The sequence below is a fragment of the Zalophus californianus genome, chromosome 4, assembly GCF_009762305.2.
Source record: "Zalophus californianus isolate mZalCal1 chromosome 4, mZalCal1.pri.v2, whole genome shotgun sequence".
Classification (NCBI taxonomy): domain Eukaryota; kingdom Metazoa; phylum Chordata; class Mammalia; order Carnivora; family Otariidae; genus Zalophus; species Zalophus californianus.
This window is the reverse complement of record NC_045598.1, coordinates 61,614,649-61,637,529: the sequence shown is the minus strand read 5'-3', so window position 1 is coordinate 61,637,529 and position 22,881 is coordinate 61,614,649. Positions and strand designations below refer to the sequence as shown.

At 36.1% G+C, this 22,881-nt stretch overlaps 1 protein-coding gene and 1 pseudogene across 5 annotated transcripts in view; both read right to left on the bottom strand.

Annotated features, from left to right (window-relative positions):
* TNNI3K (TNNI3 interacting kinase) overlaps window positions 1–22,881 on the bottom strand; it is a 315,373-nt gene that overhangs the window by 193,698 nt on the left and 98,794 nt on the right. For all 5 annotated transcript variants that reach the window (XR_003522330.2, XM_027606927.2, XM_027606935.2 and 2 more), the window contains 2 exons: window positions 5,840–5,938; window positions 1,118–1,256 (listed from right to left, as the gene is read on the bottom strand). Coding sequence is in view for 4 of the 5 variants with exons in the window: in XM_027606927.2 (XP_027462728.2) it covers window positions 1,118–1,256; window positions 5,840–5,938 (238 nt within the window). In the remaining variant the exon portion in view is untranslated. The remainder of the gene's footprint in view (window positions 1–1,117; window positions 1,257–5,839; window positions 5,939–22,881) is intronic.
* On the bottom strand, window positions 9,887–10,012 carry LOC113917049 (annotated as a pseudogene).

Sequence of the window (22,881 nt, the reverse complement as noted above, 5' to 3'; positions counted from 1 at the left end):
CAACATTCTACTTTTAATCAATTTTCCAAAATTCATCTTATAATTAAGAAAATTAAAAGTTGTGGGAAATTCTATTCTATTAGCCATATCCTAAAATCTTTCTGTATGTGCTAAAGATTTTTTCCCCCAGCCTGATCACACTGTAATGCTGTTTCACTAAAAATAATAGTAATATCAACTATTGGGGAGGATACGGGGAGGAACTGGAACTCTTATATATTGTTGTGGGAGTAAAAATAGTACAAACACTTAGAAAAACTGTTTCTCATTTCCTAAAAAGTTAAACGTATGCATACAGCAAATCTACACACACAGACACACACACACACACACACACACACACACGCATACATATCTCCCTAAGGGAGATAAATATACATGTTCACAAAAAAGAATTGAATACAAATGTTTCCAGCATCTACATTCATAAAGGCCAAACTAGGAACATTCAAGCATCCATTAGGAGGATAATGGATAAACAAATTGTGGAATAATCATACTTTAACAATAAAAAAGATAAACTATGATTCATGCAACAACATGGATAAAAGTTAAAATAATACTGTCAATCAAAAGAAGGCAGTCCCAAATTATACTGAACTCCAAGAACAGAAAAAATTAACCTATGGCAATAGAAGCCAGAATATTGATTACCTTTTGTGGTTAAAGCTATTTACTGAGAAGAGGGAACAAGGGAACTTTCCAGAGTTCAACTTTCCATATGAAAATATTCTATATCTTGATCTAGGTGGTTTTGCATGGATAGTAAATATTCACTTAAGTCAACATTTACTTTAGATTTGAGAATTTTGCTTTATGCAAATTTTACCTCAATTAAAAAAAGATTAGTGAAAAATAACAAAATGAGAACAATTTATCTAAGAAAAACCCTTACTTTTATGGAAGCATCTAATATATTAAGAGTTGAACTAAAATGTATATAAAATGATTAACATATAGATTTATTACATTAAAATAATAAATTATAATTTGTGGAGCAAATTAGCATATGCAATTAATCAGCTTCAAGATTATTCTCTAGTAAAAAAGAAAGTGCAAATAAAAAATACACATAAAGTAAAAAAAAAGCAAATGTCTTCTAAATATATAATCTTACCATCTGCTTTGCTGCCTTCTTCCATCAAGAGTTTTGCAATATTAAAGAATCCTTTTGCAGATGCTAGGTGGAGGGGCCTATCTCCAACTTCACCACTTACATTTACATCAGCACCAAATTTCAAAAGAAGGCGGGTTACCTAAAGAATCCATTCATTTGAAATTAGTACCATAAGTCAAACAATAATGCAAAGCTTTCAAAAATATGGAAGAAGACATATCATTAAAGTGTTCTCCTAGATTATTTTTACCTGAAAATAACAGAAAACCCTAACTCAATTGGCTTAAACAATAAGGAATTTATTATTATATCACTTAAGAAGAAGTCTAAAACTGGAGAAATTTCAGGGTTAGTTCTTCATTGTACATAAATAATCCTCCCTAAAGTCACCCATAATTTTCCCTAAACCATCTTTTCCAAAGTCTTCTTCTGGCCAGAGCCAGCAGTGTTTACTTGATTCTTGATTTTCACAGCAACTCCATGCATAATGCGTCACTGATGGTCATCTTACTACTGGAGTTCTGGGTTCTTTTCTGGATTTGTGAGTAAATGGGAGATAGCTGCACTCGATCTCAGCAACTTCCTCAGTTAGCTGAGATTCCACATTCAAAGGGAGAGAGAGAGATGAAGTATTAAACAATTTAGGAGTCTTCCAGGGATTGTTTCAGGTAATTTATAAGATTTCTTTAAACTATTTACCTATTCACTTATAACCTTCCAAATAATTTCTCTAAATCTGACATTGTCTCCTCTGGCCATTTCAGAAGTCAATACAATGATCCCAAGAGGTAAGTTAGAATGAATCTGTGCCATCAAAATAACAGTTATGGGAGGAACCCTCAACTGACCTGACCACTGAGGTGTTAGCATAAAAGTGAATTCAAACCCTAAATTTATTTTGGCTTTCTATGTGGTAGCAAATAAATATCTCAAGAATATGGTACATATTTGATAGAAATTCTAGGCAAAATTTAGCAGTGTGGGATGTGGGGAAACTTCCTATTGAGTGTAGTAGGTAAAGAATAAGGGCTCTGAAGTTAGGCTTTATCACCTTTAATAAATTATTTGACCTTTCAAAATTTCAGTTTCTTCATTATTAAGATGGGAATCACAATAGCTCCACTTCAAAGAGTTGTTAACAAGGATTAAATGAGTTATTATATGTAAAACACTTAGAAAAGTGCCTGGCACTCAATAAATGTTAGCAGAAGTGGTAGCACCAATGTGGAACATGTGTATCTTATCCATTTATTTGTTGGCTAATGGGCAGACCAATACTTAATTCAGAAGAAATTGGAACACTAAAAGTTAGTCTCAAGAACTGTGCATGCCTAAGCAGATATTTCCACTTACAAAGACTCCATAAATTCTGGTTATGTGACTTTATAATGGACAGCTTTAAACTATCTTTGAAATCGATTGTTTATTAAGCACTATTATTATATAGCTAGGAAATATTGCTCTTGGTACAAAACATCTACTCTTCCACTTAAAAATAAGTAAATAAACAAATGGCAAGGAACATGGAACATTAGGCACATTTATATATCGAACGTACCATTCTCCTGTCAGCATATTTTAGCAAATGACAATAGCATCCATAAATTACTTATGTGCTGTCTTTGCACACTGAAAGTGAGTCCCTTATCATAAAAAGGCCATCCACATTTTAGCATAATTTTATAAGACTGTGGCTATATATTCAGGGAAAGTAAACAAATTTAGCTCTCCACCCAACATGCATAGAAGCTTTTTATGTTTCTGTGGGGTAAGGAGGTTAATCACCAAAGAGGGTGACTCTACGAATAACATGCATTGTGTACATCTGGTCTGTGCCTAAAGTCAGAAGTATGGAATTTTTTCATCATCTGGGCTTTTAGACCCTGTACTTTCTGAAGGATTTTCAGTGCCCAGCTCTCCAGTACACTCCAGTGCACTCTGAGCAGCACATCAAATGAAATGAGAAATCTTTCCTAGCTATAGGTCACGCTTCATGGGTCTGAGAGTGTCCAAGCATATGCTAGCCAGCAAAGAAATAAAGGCACAATGACTAGAAGAGCACATAGACACAAGTAAGTTTGATTTTTAACTTGGAATCCTCAGGCAGGACAATGGCATGACCTCTACGAAGACAAAAAGGTATAATTTTACTCCTTATTGAGTAAGACTAGAGGTCTAGAGATACAAAGTGAGGAAGAGTGAAAACAGGATGTCAAAAGAACAGTTAAGTTTTGATTATCCAATTACATGTATATTTCTGTTTTATTTGGTTCTATTTGGTTTCTTAAGAGTAGCTAAATGGCGATGTTTGAAAGTAGCACATAAAAATTTTGTCTTTCAATATGTTAAGGTTAAAAATCAATGGACTTAGTTTGTCCTAGGAGGTACATCACATAGGCTTTCTTTTCTGTAGACAATGTGGTTTTTAACTCATTAGGCACCTACCTCTTTGGAAAAGTTTGACCATTCCATAAGATGTTAAACATTGTGTTACCATATAAGCCATCAATTCCACCCCTAGATGTACCCAAGAGATATGCAAACAGATGTCTATATCAAAACTTGTACATGGGGGCGTTGAAACAGATAAAGGGGATTTGGAGTCCACTTATCGTGATGAGCACTGAGAAATGTATAGAATTGTTGAGTCATTATATCATACACCTGAAGGTAACATAACAGTGTATGTTAATTATACTTGAATAAAAAACAAACTTGAATGTTCAGAGCAGCATTATTCATAATAGCCAAAAAAGTGAGGAAAAAATCCAACATCCATCAACTGATGAATGAATAAGTAAAATCTGGCATAGCCATACAACAAAGTAGTATTCCACACTCAAAAGCAAGGAAGTACTGATACATGCTATAAAGTTGATGAAACTTAAAAACACTGTGCTAAGTGAAAGAAGTCAGTCACAAAAGACCACAGGTTGCATGCCTCTTCTTATAGGAGGTCTCCAGAATACGTAAATCTATAGAAAAAGAAAGTATATTAGTATTTTCCTCAGACTGGAAGAAAGGGGTTGGGAAGAAGTTGGAAGTGCTACTGTGTGCAAGGTTGCTTCTGGGGGTAATGACTTTGTTCAATTAATTGTCTTTATGGTTGTACAACTCTGAATATACTAAAAACCACTGAGTTGTACAATTTAAATTTATCTCAATAAACTTTGTTACAAATTTAAAAAATCAATGGACTTTGGAGTTAGAGCACCTGGGCTTGAATAACCAGCCCACCATTTAAGCAAATTTCCTGGACTTTCTGATTTGTTTCACTGATAGAAGAAGTGGCTCCTAGGTACAACAGAATAACTTTGGGCTTTGGGATCAGACAGGCCTGAATACATATTTCAGCTCTAACCAGCTGTGTGACTCTGGCATGGTACCTGACCTAAGTGAGCTCATATATATCATTGAGATGTATATCATTGACAAGAAGATGCAAATAACAACTAATTTTAGGATTGTGGAAAAATTACAAAAAAAAAAAAAAAATCCACATAAAATGTTTGTTCCAGAGTATGAGATCACTTACATGGTAATTCTTATTAAGTTCATCAGGTTAAAAAAAAAAAAAAAGTTCATCAGGTTTTCATGAAGGTCAAATAAAACTATTCATTGAATGAAGGCACACTGTAAACATTAAAACATCTTATATATATTATTACTTTATTACAGAATATCAAATTTTATAAATAATTACCTGTTATATAATTATGTATTTAAATCAAATTATATTTAAAGCACATATGGTGATTTTTAAAAAAATTATCTAGGTTATTCCATGTATTAGTTACCCACTGTTGCAAATTGCCACAGAATTATTGGATTAAAACAGCACAGATTATTTTCTTAAAGTTCTGGAGGTTAGAAAACTAAAATCAAGGTGTTGGCAGATTGCATTCCCTTTGGAGGCTTTCATTTCCTCACTTTTTCAGCTTCTATAGATTGCCTGCATTCTTTAGCTTGTGACCCCTTCTTGTATGACTTAAACTTCTTGCTTCTACTATCACATCTGTTTCCTGCTCCCTATTGTAAGGACCCTTGTGATTACATCAGGTCCACCCAGGTAATTCCAGGATAATCTCTCCAACTCAAGATCCTCAACTTGATCACATCTGCAAAGTCCCTTTTAGGATATACACAGGTTCCAAAAATGAAAACATGAACATACTTGCAGTCTACCACATCCAAAGACAGTAGAAAAGAAGAAACCCAGTTTCTGAAAGACACTTTTTTTTTTTTTTTACCTGCTGGGACAGTGTTCATGATTTGTTTTATTGTTACTGTCACTAGCATCATCATAGTAATTGAGCACTTGCCAAACACTTTAATATCTCATCATATCAACAACCCTATGAGGTAGGTATTATCAATATTTTCTCTATTTTGCAGATGAAGAAACTGAAGATCAGGGAGGTGATATAACCTACATATGGTCACAAAGCTAGGAATTTTTCAGATTCAGACTGACTGATTCCTGGGATTGTGTACTTACTCTGCTGCCTCCCTTGGGTACTAAGACAGTCAGTAAAAATGAGTAACTTGACAGATGCAGGATTTCTATGGATCTACAGGCTCCTCAAGGGTGGAGCTGATGAGAATATGGCAAAAATAATTCAAAAGATATCTTAAATATTCTTTCTTTGAGGCTAGGACAGATAGTTCAACAAAAGCCTGGAAAGGTCCCCCAGCCTTTGGAAATACTCCTGTCAGACTTACCTGTTCATGTCCATAGTATGCTGCAATGTGCAATGGAGTGAAAAAAACTGCATCTTGAACATTGACATTAGCTCCATGTTGCAGCAGGACATCAGCAGCCTGGACAAGAAAGAGAGCTCAGTTAAGACCTTGATTTGGGGCATCTGCCTATCAAAATACATTTTACAACCACCATGCACAATGCTTCTTCAGAAATCACTATCCTGAAACAGTTTTCTTCCAACTCCCTTCTCTGAAACCTCTGATGGCTTGTTTTTGTCTCAAAAATGAAGACCAAACCCCTTAGCATGGGTTTCAAATGTCTTCCCAATCTGACAGTATTCTTTTTAAATGAATCTCCCATTACTCTCTTTCATAAACTCAATTATGTAGTAAAACTGTATCCCATTTCCTGCTCCTTTGAGTCTTTGTTCACATCATCTCCTCAGCCAGGAATTATCTCTTGCCCAATCTACAGATATTTAAACCCAAGCTAAATACCTTCTCCTCCAAGATTTCTTTGATTTTCCTACCTTCACTATCAACTGACTTGCTGAAATTGTCTTCCTTCTTTTTTTTTTTTTAAAGATTTTATTTATTTATTTGAGAGAGAGAGAATGAGAGATAGAGAGCACGAGAGGGAAGAGGGTCAGAGGGAGAAGCAGACTCCCCGCTGAGCAAGGAGCCCGATGTGGGACTCGATCCCAGGACTCCAGGATCATGACCTGAGCTGAAGGCAGTTGCTTAACCAACTGAGCCACCCAGGCACCCCAATTGTCTTCCTTCTTTATAAATTTCATATAACTTTCTTTCATGCCATATAGAACATTTAAAAAATTATATGCATGCCTTTTCATCTGTACTAAAGAGCAAATCCTTTAAGGGCAAGTACATCAGGTTCATCTTTATAATCCTGCCCTGGCCTGTTGCCATGCAAATAGTAATCATTCTATAAGCATTTGTTGAATGAATGAATGGATGAGTGAATGAATGAATGTATGAATGAGCAATTGAAAAACATAAGGAGCTGTAGGCCAACTGTCTTCATGGAAAATTACAGATTGTAACAAATCTGCTAACCCTTCAAATTTCTTCTCCTCCCAAAGACCTATTTCTAAGTCTCTTCTCTGGAAAACTGATTGGAATCATTTCCTTCAGATGTGCTCATTTTTCATTTTTATTGTGGATTTTAATGCATTGTCTGTTATTCATGTGGTCAAATAATATACATTTGGGAAGATTTTTCAAAAGTTTGTTAGACTTAGAAAAGAAAACAGGAAGATGGAATCTAAAAGCTCAAAGGACTTACGCTCCAAAAATGTTATCACTTTTTTATTAAATTGGAAAGGGGTCCATGAAATACCTTTAAGTTAAATAAGCACATGCATTCTTATATATATTATGTATGGTTATGAATATATATACATATGTACATATATAAAATAATTTTAAAGGATGGAAGGAAATATACCAAAACATTAATAGTAAATAGCTAAAAAGGTGAGATTACAAGGGAACTTCAAATTTTTCTGTTTCACAATTTTTACCATGATTCATATTACCAGGAAAATATCTTCCATTTTGAAACAAAAATTAATAAGAAATACCAAATTTTAGTATTTTGGACAAGTGACTTCATTCATATTTTTATTCTTGTCTTTCTAATGAAATCACTGTTCTAAATAAATAGTTACACTACCCAGGAGGAGCCATAAAATAGGGGACATTTTAGAGCTTATGAATAAAGCTGTGATTTAAAGCTAGACACACTTTTGATATTGGAGCCACAATAAAGCTGAGTTTTGATGGTTTTGAGAAAAAACTTCTACTAACAAAGCAACATCTATAGTTCCAAGATATTTGAAATTCTTACCAAAGAAACTCCATATACATAAAACAGGAAAAAATAATCAAAGTTATGTTTTTGATGGGTTTGATGATTAATATTGAACAAAAATCAGAAGGTAAAATACAATCAGTGACAATATGTTATAGATAACAGAATGACTGAGTTTAATGTTACAGGCTTTTCAATAAGTTTGGGCATAGCTACTCCTTTGCTCATTTACATTTTCTAGCTATCCAAGAAGGTCATTTACAAGATCAAAGGATTGTGAATTTTCATTAGATTGATTGAAAGCAGCTGGATATGTTCTTTCTGTCAAAGATACACTTAGTATTTTTAAAAAATTTTTTGTTTCTAATTTTTTAAATTTTTTTCTCCAAGATTTTCTTTAAATTCAAGTTAGTTAACATATAGTACAATATTAATTTCAGGAGTAGAATCTATGATTAAAAAAGATAAGGAATTCTTGTTAGGACATCTGAAATTTCTGGTGGTTTCAAAAATACAAACAGGTGTTGGGGCACCTCAGTGGCTCAGTCGGTTAAACGTCTGGCTCTTGATTTGGGGTCAGGTCATGATCTCAGGGTTGTGAAATCAAGCCCTTAGGTCTGGCTCCGCACTCAGCAGGGAGTCTGCTTGAGATTCTCTCTCTCTTTCTCCCTCTGCCCCTGCCCCCTGCCATGTGCTCATGCACGTGCTCTCTCTCTCTAAAATAAATAAATATATATAATATATATAAACAGGTGTGTATATATATGAGTATATATATATATACATATATATATATAAACAGCTGTATAGGCTTCTGTACACTCTCAGAACAATACTCTTGCTGATATTTTGGTATTGCTAACTAATGATCCATAGAATACATAATGTGTATAGTGAGTTGTTTTTCTAACAAAAAATTAAAAACACGATTAACACAATTAACATTTATTGAGGGCATATTATGTGTCAGACCCTGTACTAAGTGCATAAATGGTAACTGGAATGTCCTGTTTCACCCCAAAACACAGAAAGATAGGTGCTACTCTTCCATTTTAAAAGTGAAGAAACTGAGCCTCAAGGAGGCTAGAGAAATTGTTCAAGTTCCTACAGGTAGTAAAGGCAGAACTGGAACTCAAATCTAGTTCCCTTTGACTTCAAATGTTTTCCATTAGGCCCCTTGTGTGTCCTTGATCTCATTAACACTAATCTTTAAGTAAATGAACTAACTGACTCAAACTCAGGTAAGAGGAAACTTTCAGTAGAAGCTCTGTAGATTCACCTTGGAAATGAATATCAGAGCCATTTATACAGTGCTTGGTATCTTAGACTTCACATGCCTGGAAGTTCAATCTTAGGAACCTTTATAGAAGGTCACAAATGATCAAGTAAATGAAGCTTTTTAGAATTTCTCTTATTTTAAATATAGCATAGAGTAAAGTAGACAGCATGTATTTTTACTGTAATAGGGACTCTCAAATGTTAACATATAGAGCCAATTTCTTAGGCATGGTTCCAGAACTTACTTTGATCCTAAAAGATAATGGCTCTTAGGCTTCAATAAATGGTCCAAAGCAAACTTTTTTCCTAAATTTGCACTTACCCAGTCATTCAGAAGGTCAATCTTTTGGCTGAACATTCATTAATTATGAACTGTTGGCCTTCTGAGAAACTGTCAAAATGTAAGTCTTAATGAAACCACACAGAGTCATTATTGAACGGTAGGCTTTATTTAGTTCGTTTTAAAATTCAATGAAGTATTTAACCATTGAGAGCAATGTACATTGGAATTATCTGAATAATGTCATATGTTATTTATATGAGTAGAATGCATTTATTGATTTTTATTACTTTTGGAGTCACCATGGAGAGGGTATCTCTTAGCAATCTATGGGAATATAATGTATTGTGATGTACAAATAAGACTATCATGTCGCTAAGACAAATATACTTGTATTAACATTTAGGTGGGACATATATCTATTATTTTATCCATGTTTCCCTTCCCCAGAACCTGAAAAAGTTGGTAAAGCAATTTCACATTCTTTCTACTACATGAAGCCGCATAAAGTCACAGCCTGAATTATTTGCCACTTTGCAAAGTATATGGTAGGCATCTAAGTAATTGTTGAATTGGGCTGTGTTTCTAGCAAAAATTATATACACACACACCATCAGTTACAAGTGAATTTAAGCATTGACAATTAGGACCCAATTATGTGATAGAAATTTTAAATAATTCAATTCAACAAACATTTATTGATAACTTATTTTATTTTTATTTATCTTTTTTTTTCAATTAGCAATAATCGTGCCTCGGATAAACCTCATTGGCTACGATACTGCCACTGTGCAAAGCTATCTTTTATTTTTTAAATTCAATTAGCCCACAAATAGTACATCATTAGTTTCAGACATAGTGTTCAACAATCCATCGGTTGCATATATTAAATTAACCTTTAGCAAACCTCAGTGCCTGCTCCATGCCGGGAACTGAAATTAGAGTTTTACATGTATACATTATCTCATTAGGATTTTTGCAGGACATAAAATCTGTTGTCTTAAGATTTTTTGATAAAATACATAGTTTTGATCTTTTTCCCTTGAAAATATTAACAAAACTACTAGTGAAATTGAAAAGTAGAAAAAAGGTTATCACAGAAAGGATATATTTATAATCTTTAAACTCTTTAAGGAAATAGAGGGGTGGAGCAAGATGGTGGAGGAGTGGGAGACCTGGATTTCGTCTGGTCTCAGGAATTCAGCTGAATAGGGATCAAACCATTTTGAACACCTACGAACTCAACAGGAGATCAAAGAGAAGAATAGCAACAACTCTCTGAACAGAAAAGCGACCACTTACTGGAAGGTAGGACGTGCGGAGAAGTGAATCCGAGGCGATATTCGGGAGGATAGATGGCAGGGGAGGGGGCCTCCGTCGGCCGCTTCCGGCAAGGGAAAGAGCCACGGAGCACAAAATCGGAACTTTTAGAAGTCGGCTCCGCTGAGAGACGTTGCTCCAGTGGCCAAGCTGAGGGTGGAACCCTCGCGGGACAGTGTGGTCTCAGGACCCTCGGGGTCACAGAAAGACCGGGGGTGCCTGAATGCGTCAGAGCTCCCAGGTATCGGAACAGGGAAGCCGGCTGCAGAGACGGAGCCGAGGTGCGGGCTCTCAGCTCGGGGTTGCCATAAACTGTGATCCGCGGCCCAGTCGGGCCACTGCTCCTCCAGCAGGGACCCAACAAGCGGCAGAGCTAGGGAGACTCCCCTTCCTTCCCGGGGAGGAGCGGCGCGGAAGCGCACTGCAGGGATCTGCTGGGTTTGGAGACTCCACACGGGGTTGGGGGCCAGAGATAGAAACACTCGGTCACAGCCCAGGTGAGCACAGAGTGCGGCCAGAGACGGCGGACATGGGAGTGACTGACTGCTTTTCTCTGGGGGTGCACTGAGGAGTGGGGCCCCGAGTTCTCGGCTCCTCCGGGCAGAGATTGGGAGGCCACCATTTTCACTCTAGTCCTCCAAAGCTGTACGGAAAGCTGGCAGGGAACAAAAGCTCCCGAGAGCAAACCCGAGCAGCTTGCTTAGCCGGGACAAACAAGGGCGGGGCAATTCTACCTCCAGCAAAGACATTTGGGAACCACGGCAACAGGCCCCTCCCCCAGAAGATCAGCACGAACAGCCAGCAAGCCAAGACCAAGTTTACCGATCAAGGAGAACAGGAGAACTCCAGCGCTAGGGGAATACTGCACATAGAATTCATGGCTTTTTTACCATAATTCATTAGTTTTTCAAAGTTAATATTTTTTAGCTGTTTTTTTTTTAATTTTTCTTTTTCCCTTTTTCAACCAACATCTTATCAATCCCTTTTTTAAAAAAAATATTTTTTATTTTTCATTTTTAGAGTCATACTTTATCCCTTCATTGTAGTTACCCTTATTATTGGCATATAAATATAAGTTGTCCTCTCTTTAAAATTCTGAGATACAGTTTCTTCTAATGGATCAAAATATACCCTAAATCACTAGTAAACGACTTTGTTCTAGTCTCCTGCCTGATCACATTCTCTCTCTTTCTTTTCTTTTCTTTTTTTTTAAATCTTCTTTTTTCAAACAACTTATCAATTCCTTTTATAAAATCTTTTATAATTTTCATCTTTATAGTCATTAGCCATCCCTTTATTGTATCAACCCTTATTTTGTACATATATAAGTCTTTCTTCCTTTTAAAATTTTAGGAGGCACTTTCTTCTAACAGACCAAAATAAGCCCAAAAATCTAGTGTGTGGCACTGATCTATGCACTAGCCTGATCACGTTTGATCATATTTTTTTTGTTTTGTTCTGTTTTTGTTTTTATCTCTTTCTTTCTTTTTTTTTCTCTTTCTTTTTTCTTTCTTTCTCTTTCTTTTCCCCTGGTTTCAGGTCTTTTCTGATTTGTATAGAGTATATTTGCTGGGGATGTTGTTAACCTGTTAGCATTTTGTTCTCTCATTCATCTATTCTCCTCTGGACAAAATGACAAGACAAAAAAAAATCACTTCAGCAAAAAGAACAAGAGGTAGTACCCTCAGCCAGGGACCTACTCAATACGGACATTAGTACTATGTCGGACCTAGAGTTCAGAATCATGACTTTAAAGATACTAGTTCTGCTTGAAAAAAGTGTGGAAGTTATTAGAGAAACACTTTCTGGAGAAATAAAGAACTAAAATCTAACCAAGTCGAAATCAAAAAGGCTATTAATGAGGTGCAATCAAAAATGGGGGCACTAACTGCTAGGATAAATGAGGCAGAAGACAGAATCAGCGATATAGAAGACCAAATGATGGAAAATAAAGAGGCTGAGAAAAAGAGAAATAAACAACTACTGGATCACGAGGGCAGAATTCGAGAGATAAGCGATACGATAAGACAAAACAACATTAGAATAATTGGGGTCCCAGAAGAAGAAGAAAGAGAGAGAGGGGCAGAAGGTATATTGGAGCAAATTATAGCAGAGAACTTCCCTAATGTGGGGAAGGAAACAGGCATCAAAATCCAGGAGGCACAGAGAACCCCCTCAAAATCAATAAAAATAGGTCAACACCCCGACATCTAATAGTAAAACTTACGAGTCTCAGAGATAAAGAGAATATCCTGAAAGCAGCTCCGGAGAAGAGATATGTAACCTACAATGGTAGAAACATTAAATTGGCAACAGACCTATCCACAGAGACCTGGCAGGCCAGAAAGGACTGGCATGATATCTTCAGAGCACTAAATGAGAAAAATATGCAGCCAAGAATACTATATCCAGCTGGGCTCTCATTGAAAATAGAAGGAGAGATAAAAAGCTTCCAGGACAAACAAAAACTAAAGGAATTTGCAAACACGAAACCAGCCCTCCAAGAAATATTGAAAGGGGTCCTCTAAGCAAAGAGAGAGCCTAAAAGCAGCATAGATAAGAAAGGAACACAGACAATATACAGTAACAGTCACCTTACAGGCAATACAATGGCATTAAATTCATATCTTTCAATAGTTACCCTGAATGTAAATGGGCTCAATGCCCCAATCAAAAGACACAGGCTATCAGATTGGATTAAAAAACAAGACCCATCATATGCTGTCTGCAAGAGACTCATTTTAGACCCAAAGACACCCACACATTGAAAGTGAGGGGGTGGAAAACCACTTACGATGCTAATGGACACCAAAAGAAAGCTGGGGTGGCAATCCTTATATCAGACAACTTAGATTTTAAAACAAAGACTGTAATAAGAGATGAAGAAGGACACTATATCGTACTTAAAGTGTCTATAGAACAAGAAGATCTAACGATTATAAATATCTATGCTCGTAACATGGGAGCAGCCAATTATATAAGGCAATTAATAACAAAAGCAAAGAAACACATTGACAACAATACAATAATAGTGGGGGACTTTAACACCCCCTGACTGAAATGGACAAATCATCTAAGCAAAAGATCAACAAGGAAATAAAGACTTTACATGACACACTGGACCAAGTGGACTTCACAGACATATTCAGAACATTCCATCCCAAAGCAACGGAATACACATTCTTCTCTAGTGCCCATGGAACATTCTCCAGAATTGATCACATCCTAGGTCACAAATCAGGTCTCAGCCAGTACCAAGAGATTGGGATTATTCCCTGCATATTTTCAGACCACAATGCTTTGAAACTAGAACTCAATCACAAGAGGAAAGTCAGAAAGAACTCAAATACATGGAGGCTAAAGAGCATCCTATAAAGAATGAATGGATCAACCAGAAAATGAAAGAAGAATTAAAAAAATTCATGGAAACCAATGAAAATGAAAACACAACTGTCCAAAATCTTTGGGATACAGCAAAGGCAGTCCTGAGAGGAAAGTATATAGCAATACAAGCCTTTCTCAAGAAACAAGAAAGGTCTCAAACACACAACCTAACCCTACACCTAAAGGAGCTGGAGAAAGAACAGCAAATAAAGCCTAAACCCAGTAGGAGAAGAGAAATAATAAAGATCAGAGCAGAAATCAATGAACTAGAAACCAAAAGAACAGTAGAACAGATCAACGAAACTAGGAGCTGGTTCTTTGAAAGAATTAACAAGATTGATAAACCCCTGGCCAGACTTATTAAAAAGAAAAGAGAAATGACCCAAATCAACAAAATCATGAATGAAAGAGGAGAGATCACAACCAACACCAAAGAAATACAAACAATTATAAGAACATATTATGAGCAACTCTATGCCAGCAAATTAGATAACCTGGAAGAAATGGGTGCATTCCTAGAGATGTATCAACTATCAAATTTGAACCAGGAAGAAATAGAAAACCTGAACAGACCTATAACCACTAAGGAAATTGAAGCAGTCATCAAAAATCTCCCAACAAACAAAAGCCCATGGCCAGATGGCTTCCCAGGGGAATTCAATCAGACATTTAATGAAGAATTAATACCTATTTTCCTGAAACTGTTCCAAAAAATAGAAATGGAAGGAAAACTTCCAAACTCATTTTATGAGGCCCCCATTACCTTGATCCCAAAACCAGACAAAGACCCCAACAAAAAGGAGAATTACAGACCAAATCCTTGATGAACATGGATGCAAAAGTTCTCACCAAAACACTAGCCAATAGGATACAACAGTACATTAGAAGGATTATTCACCATGACCAAGTGGGATTTATCCCTTGCCTGCAAGGTTGGTTCAACATCCACAAATCAATCAACGTGATACAATACATTAACAAAAGAAAGAACAAGAATCACATGATCCTCTCAATAGATGCAGAAAAAGCATTTGACAAAGTACAGCATCCTTTCTTGATCAAAACTCTTCAGAGTATAGGGATAGAGGGTACATACCTCAATATCATAAAAGCCATCTATGAACAACCTACAGCGAATATCATTCTCAATGGGGAAAAGCTGAGAGCTTTCCCCCTAAGGTCAGGAACGCGGCAGGGATGTCCACTATCACCACTGCTATTCAACATACTATTAGAAGTCCTAGCTACAGCAATCAGACAACAAAAAGAAATCAAAGGCATCCAAATTGGCAAAGAGGAAGTCAAACTCTCATTCTTTGCAGATGATATGATACTGTATGTGGAAAACCCAAAAGACTCCACCCCAAAACTGCTAGAACTCATTCAGGAATTCAGTAAAGAGGCAGGATATAAAATCAATGCACAGAAATCAGTGGCATTCCTATACACCAACAACAAGACAGAAGAGAGACAAAACCAGGAGTCGATCCCATTTACAATTGCACCCCAAACCATAAGATACCTAGGAATAAATTTAACCAAAGAAGCAAAAGATCTGTACTCAGAAAACTATAAAATACTCGTGAAAGAAATTGAAGAAGACACAAAGAAATGGAAAAATTTTCCATGCTCATGGATTGGAAAACAAACATTGTGAAGATGTCAATGCTAACTAGAGCAATCTACACATTCAATGCAATCCCCATCACAATACCATCCACTTTTTTCAAAGAAATGGAAACAAATAATCCTAAAATTTGTATGGAACCAGAAGAGACCCCGAATAGCCAGATGAATCTTGAAAAAGAAAAGCAAAGCTGGCGGCATCACAATTCCGGACTTCCAGCTCTATTACAAAGCTGTCATCATCAAGACAGTATGGTACTGGCACAAAAACAGACACATAGATCAATGGAACAGAATTGAGAGCCCAGAAATGGACCCTCAACTCTATGGTCAACTAATCTTTGACAAAGCAGGAAAGAATGTCCAATGGAAAAAAGACAATCTCTTCAACAAATGGTGTTGGGAAAATTGGACAGCCACATGCAGAAGAATGAAACTGGAACACTTCCTTACGCCACACACAAAAATAGACTCCAAATGGTTGAAAGACCTAAACGTGAGACAGGAGTCCATCAAAATCCTAAAGGAGAACACAGGTAGCAACCTCTTCGACCTCAGCCACAGCAACTTCTTCCTAGAAACATTGCCAAAGGCAAGGGAAGCAAGGGAAAAAATGAACTATTGGTACCTCATCAAGATAAAAAGCTTTTGCATAGCAAAAGAAACAGTCCACAAAACCAAAAGACAGCCGACAGAATGGGAGAAAATATTTGCAAATGACATGTCAGATAAAGGGCTAGGATCCAAAATCTATAAAGAACTCATCAAACTCAACACCCAAAGAACAAATAATCCAATCAAGAAATGGGCTGAAGACATGAACAGACATTTTTCCAAAGAAGACATCCAAATGGCCAACAGACACTTGAAAAAGTGCTCAACATCGCTTGGCATCAGGGAAATCCAAATCAAAAAAACCTCAATGAGATACCACCTCACACCAGTCAGAATGGCTAAAATTAAGTCAGGAAATGACAGATGTTGGCGGGGATGTGGAGAAAGGGGAACCCTCCTACACTGTTGGTGGGAATGCAAGCTGATGCAACCACTCTGGAAAACAGTATGGAGGTTCCTCAAACAGTTGAAAATAGAGCTACCGTACGATCCAGCAATTGCACTACCTGGTATTTACTGCAAAGATACAAATGTAGGGATCTGAAGGGGTATGTGCACCCCAATGTTTATAGCAGGAATGTCCACAATAGCCAAACTGTGGAAAGAGCCAAGATGTCCATTGACAGAAGAATGCATAAAGAAGATGTGGTACATATACACAATGGAATATTATGCAGCCACCAAAAGGAATGAGATCTTACCATTTGCAACGACTTGGATGGAACTGGAGGGTGTTATGCTGAGTGAAATAAGTCAATCAGAGAAAGACATGTATCATATGACCTCACTGATATGAGGAATTCTTAATCTCAGGAAACAAACTGAGGGTTGCTGGTGTGGTGGGGGTGGGAGGGATGGGGTGGCTGGGTGATAGACATTGGGGAGGGTATGTGCTATGGTGAGCGCTGGGAATTGTGCAAGACTGTTGAATCACAGATCTGTACTTCTGAAACAAATAATGCAATAAATGTTAAGAAAATAAAAGAAGAAGATAGCAGGAGGGGAAGAATGAAGGGGAGTAAGTCGGGGGGGGAAGAGGAACCATGAGAGACGATGGACTCTGAAAAACAAACTGAGGGTTCTCGAGGGGAGGGGGGTCAGGGGATGGGTCAGCCTGGTGATGGGTATTAATGAGGGCACATTTTGCGTTGAACACTGGGTGTTATACACAAACAATCATGGAACACTCTATCAAGAAATAATGATGTTATATATGGTGACTAACATAACAATAAAAAAATTAAAAAAAAAACTTTAAGGAAATAAACTGTATTAAACTTAGTTTAATAAGTATACCTGACATATATGTCAGTATTATTATTATGATTAAAGGAATGGTGTTCAAATATGGTCTGGTAACTAGGTACCTTTTACTGACTGAAGGATAAGCACCAAAAAGTTTTTCCCATTAAGTAGTTGTTTTATAAGCATAGAAAATGAACCAGAGTTCCTTATTGATAATAGTAATTACTATATATATTACACTTAACGGATATTTTTATTTACCAGTTGACTCATCAAAAGGTCCAAGTGGAGTGTCTTTAATTTTCTGGTTGTATTTAAACATATATTTATACATTCTGCTCTTTCTTCCTAGAAAGGCTCCCTTCTCTTTCTCTGCCTTCCAATAACCAGTCTCAAGGTCAAGCTCATGTTCTTCATGAGAAGTTCCTACAAATACTTCACCATACTGATCACTTCTTTCTCTGAATGTTTATACTATTTATCCTCACAACTTAATCTTTCCATCAATAGTGGGTAAACCACTATTATACAAAATTGTAAACTTTTTTTTTCATGCACTAAACTTGTGCCAGTGAAGTGTAAGAAGTTTGGAATTCCAACAAAAATAATTTTTCACTGAACATAATCATAATTAAAATAGTCAAACCTTATCATTTAAAATTCCAGAGATTCTAAAAGCAAAGGCCCTTACTGTCCTTGCTTACTGAATGCTTTCCTATAATATGACTTTAACTTATTTGACTTCGCACCCCCGGTATTCTTCATATTATGAAAGTCATTGATAGCAATGAAGAAAATAAAGGCCATATCAAGAGGAACCAAATGTCCCATGGGAGAGAAGTAGAATAAAGTAAATTCTGAAAGGAATAAAATGGTAATCAATGTCAGTTGAAATTGTCAAAATTAAATATAGTGTCTTCTACCTAGTAGATGTTCAATAAATACCTATACTTTTAAATTAAGATATTCTTTGCTTTAAGTGATATCTCAATTTCTATGACTTCTTTATTGTCTTACTCAAATGTATGCTTATACTAATGTTTTCCTCAGGATTCATCGTTTATTTAAAGCCACAATTTTCTCTTCTGTATACCTTCATCTAACCTTTATTTCTAAGATTTACAGAAAGAAGAACCATGAGACTATACTAGGATAATATCCATTTCCATTTATTGGAAAATCTGTAGTAGTGAAACTTTAGAGGAAAATGATTTTTTTATTTTTAATTTTTAGTTTTTTAATTAAAATGTTTTAAGTTTTTATTTTAATCTCAGTTAACATACAGTGCTATATTGGTTTCAGGTGTACAGTATAGTGATTCCACAATCCTATACATTACTCAGTGTTCATCACAAGTGCACTCCTAGATCCCCATCACCTATTTAACCCATCCACCCACCTACCTCCCCTCTGGTAACCATCAGTTTGTTCTCTTTAGTCAAGAGTCTGTTTCTTGGTTTCTCTGTCTCTCTCTTTCCCTTTGCTCATTTGTTTTGTTTCTTAAATTCCACATGTGAGAGAAATCATATGGTATTTGTCTTTCTCTGACTGATTATTTTGTTTAGCATTATACTCTCTAGCGCCATCCATGTCTTGCACTGTTGGTAGGAATGCAAACCGGTATAGCCACTGTGGGAAACAGTATGAAGTTTCCTCAAAAAGTTAAAAACAGAAATACCCTATGATCCAGTAATTGCACGACCAGATATTTACCTTAAAAATACAAAAACACTAATGCAAAAGGATACATGCACCTCTATGTTTATAGCAGTATTCTTTTTAAAAAAGTAGTCTACCTTTTGTCCACATTTCCTCACCTCCTATTCATTCATTCCTCAGCCCATTACAACCTGACTTCAGACCTCGCCACCTTCGTAAAATTTCGGTGGAAAATGATATCAAAGACCTCCTAATTGCCCATTCCAACAGGTAATTTTTAGTTTTTTTCCTTATTTTAATGTTTATTTTACTATTTATCTGCTCCTTAAGTTTCTATCCTCCCTTAGGTTGACTGACATCGCAGTCTTTGAGTTTGCTCCCTACCTCTCTGCCAACTTACTATTATTCCTCTATAGAGGTGACTCTCTCTGTTCATCTCTTAAGTGTTTCTTAAGTGTTGCTTTTTTCCCACTGACAAGTATTTCCTAGCTTTTCTTTTTGCTCTCCTTTTGTCTGCTCTAATTCTTTTGTATTAAGTTAATACATGCAAAACAATTAGCACAATACTTGGTATATAACAGTAAGTATTCAATAAGTGGCAGCTATTAGCTCTTTTGCAGTGTACAGTCTCTGGTTGATTCCATCTACTACTACTACTACCACTACTACACACACACACCTCTCCAGTTGCATGTGCTTTTTCCAGACTTCCTCTAACACAAGATCTACCTCCTTCGGCAACTGTTCGTCCTGTTACGTATTTCTACTCTATTTCCCGCTGCTTTTTCCCTGGGAAGATAGAGTCCCCTACATTGATCTCTGTCACTTATACTTTAATTCTTATTAATGTGAATGAAGCATTAGAAGGCAAAGGGAACTAATAGTTCTTGAATGTGTACATTGAGGATATCTATGAGCTAAATGAGAATATCTGTTTCAGGTAATGCTTATAGCAATCTCATGGAATTTTATTAACAGCTTCACCTTAAAAATAAGAATAATGGAATTCAGAATTATACAGCTTGTGAGGAAAACACCAAAGTTTAAATTCAGGTCTTTGGAAGTCCAAAGACCATGCTATTCCATGTTGTTTTACTTCTGATGTGTGTTATTATTTGTGGCCAGTTAGCAATTCCTTGCCATCTTATACAGTTGTGCAGAAGATATAGCTCTTGATAGATGTTACTCTTCAAAGATTTTCAGAAATGTTCATATAGCTAGTATATCAGTAAGAATGATCCTGGCTATACAGTAATGTCCACAATGGCCAAATGATGGAAAGAGCCCAGGTGAATGGATAAAGAAGATGTGGTATATATATATACAATGGAATACTACTCAGCCATAAAAAAAAAAATATGAAATCTTGCTATTCGCAATGACGTGGATGGAACTACAGGGTATGTTAAGTTAAATACGTCAATCAGAGAAAGACAATTATATGATCTCACTCATATGTGAAATTTAAGAAACAAAACAGAGGATCATAGGGGAAGAGAGGAAAAAATAAAATAAGATGAAACCAGAGAGAGACAAACCATACGAGACTCTTAATCATAGGAAACATAGGAAACAAACAAGATGAGGGTTGCCAGAGGGAAGGGGAGTAGGAGGAAGGGGTAACTGGGTGATGGACATTAAGGAGGGCATGTGATGTGATGAGCACTGGTTTTATATAAGACTGATGAATCACTGACCTGTACCACTGAAACCAATAATACATTATATGTTAATTTAAAAAAAGAGAGGTTTTCCCAAATCGAAAAAAAAAAAAAAAAAAAGAATGCTCCTGGCTATGTAATTGTTTAGAGTTGACTGAAAAACAAATGAAGTAAAATTTATTCTAAGTAGGAGTTTTTATTAGGGATCTTCAAGAATCTTATGTACTATGGAAGGAAGTTTAGAATTTTTCTTAAAATTTTTCCTTTTAGGAACTCACCAAGAGATTTTAAGTAGTAGTAAGGTATGTTCTGATTTGCATCTTAAAATGACACTTCTAGTAATAGTATATAAAATGGATTGAAGAGGGAGCAAGACTGGAAGCAGGGTAATCAGCAAGGGCCTACAGTAAGTTAAAAAGAGAGAGCTAAGGATCAAATAAGCTGAGGTAGTAGTAGTGGCTTGGAAATGAAGAAGGGGTCTCAGACATAATGAAGATGGTAGAGTAATATGACTTGGCATATAAGAGGACAGGGCATAGTGAGAGATGATGAGAAATTGTGAACAAGTGATGACTTTAAAAGAGGAAACCTCTTAAGGGAGATGAGCGTGAAGATAAAACTTTGTCCACTTCATGAATTTAGGAAGTGGGAACATTACCTACAGTTTCTCCTCCCAGATTAAACACTTATAATAGCCAGTTTCTTCCAATTCCCCTTGGCAGTTCACTTTGTTCTCACCCAGCACCACAAGCTGTTTTGATTGAGGCCAATCCTTCAACCAAGATGCGAACATAATTCTCAAATTCAAACAACTACCACAAACTATGCTAATTAAAGAAACCAATAATTGCTTGTCCATTTGTATTGAAGCTTGTATTACTTAGAAAACATTTCAGATAGTAGCTTTTGCTTTAGATTTAATAAGCACTTCTTTTGACTTTATGCTCTATTTTCTGCAAAATTTTCTATTTTTAAATATATACACTCACTTCTTGACATGCACCACAAATGTTAGGTTAGAACTCTCTATCATGTAGTCACAGAGTTTTTCACTAATAACATTCACTGAATATTTTTGTAATGGCTTTTTTTTTTACCTGACATACCTCTAATTAAATATTTGAGTACAAAAACTTATTGGAAAATAGTTTCTTCAGGCTGTCACAGAAATGAGGTTCTCTTATGTGATCTTTCTCTTATTATCTCAGGTTAAAATTAAATTTGGTCTGAAAATTACTTAGAAAATGATTCCACAAGATAATATTATCAAAGAAATTAAAAGGAAGCTCCATATTCTTAAGTTGTAGAAATAGAGCTGAAGGATATATTAACTTATATACATATAAAAAAAGAATTCATCAATTATATAAATGTATCACTTCTCAGGAAATGATGAGAACATAAGTAGAAAAGCTGATGAATGAAGAAGAGTAATGAGAAGCAGCGAGGTCAGGGCTGGAGATACAAGTGGTGTGTATCATTTTATGAAAGTAATAATTGAAGCCAGGAGATAACATCACTTCCGTAAGGTAAGAGGAGACATTTATGGGATATTTACTGCTAAAAAGTGATAAGAAAGGGAGCCAGCAAAGAAAAAAGTCATCTAAGAAAGAAAAAGATAACAAAGGAATGCTTATTAAGGAAGTCCGTGGAAGAGATAGTTTTAAGAAAAGAGGGACAACATTTTCTAAGCCTTCCAGCTAATCATCATCTTGCTGTGCTATTTTCTTCTTTATAGATATACTTTTTTTTTTTTTGCAACATTTCTTTATGTGAGGGCCTTATTTTAAAATCTCTGGCTGAGAAAACAGCTTTCAACATTTACTATGTTATGAATATATCATGTTCTATGCATTTCAAAAGCCATAATCTTTTTTTTCTTATGAGATTTACTTATAGAGCTTGCCAAAGGCCCAACATTTGTCACTATATTCTGACTGCAGAAACTTGAAAACTGTAGTACCAGTTAGGCTTCCTCTCACTGACATTCCTCCCCACACTGCAGACACCCTGGACATCAGAACCATGGGGGGCAAGTAGCACCTGACAACCGGTTTTCTCATGACTTTTGTTCTCCAGCCCAAGTCACCTGTTCCTCCATCTTTGGCTCCTCTGCCAAAGCATTTTGAAGAGAAGTGATTTGCCTCCACTTGAAAAA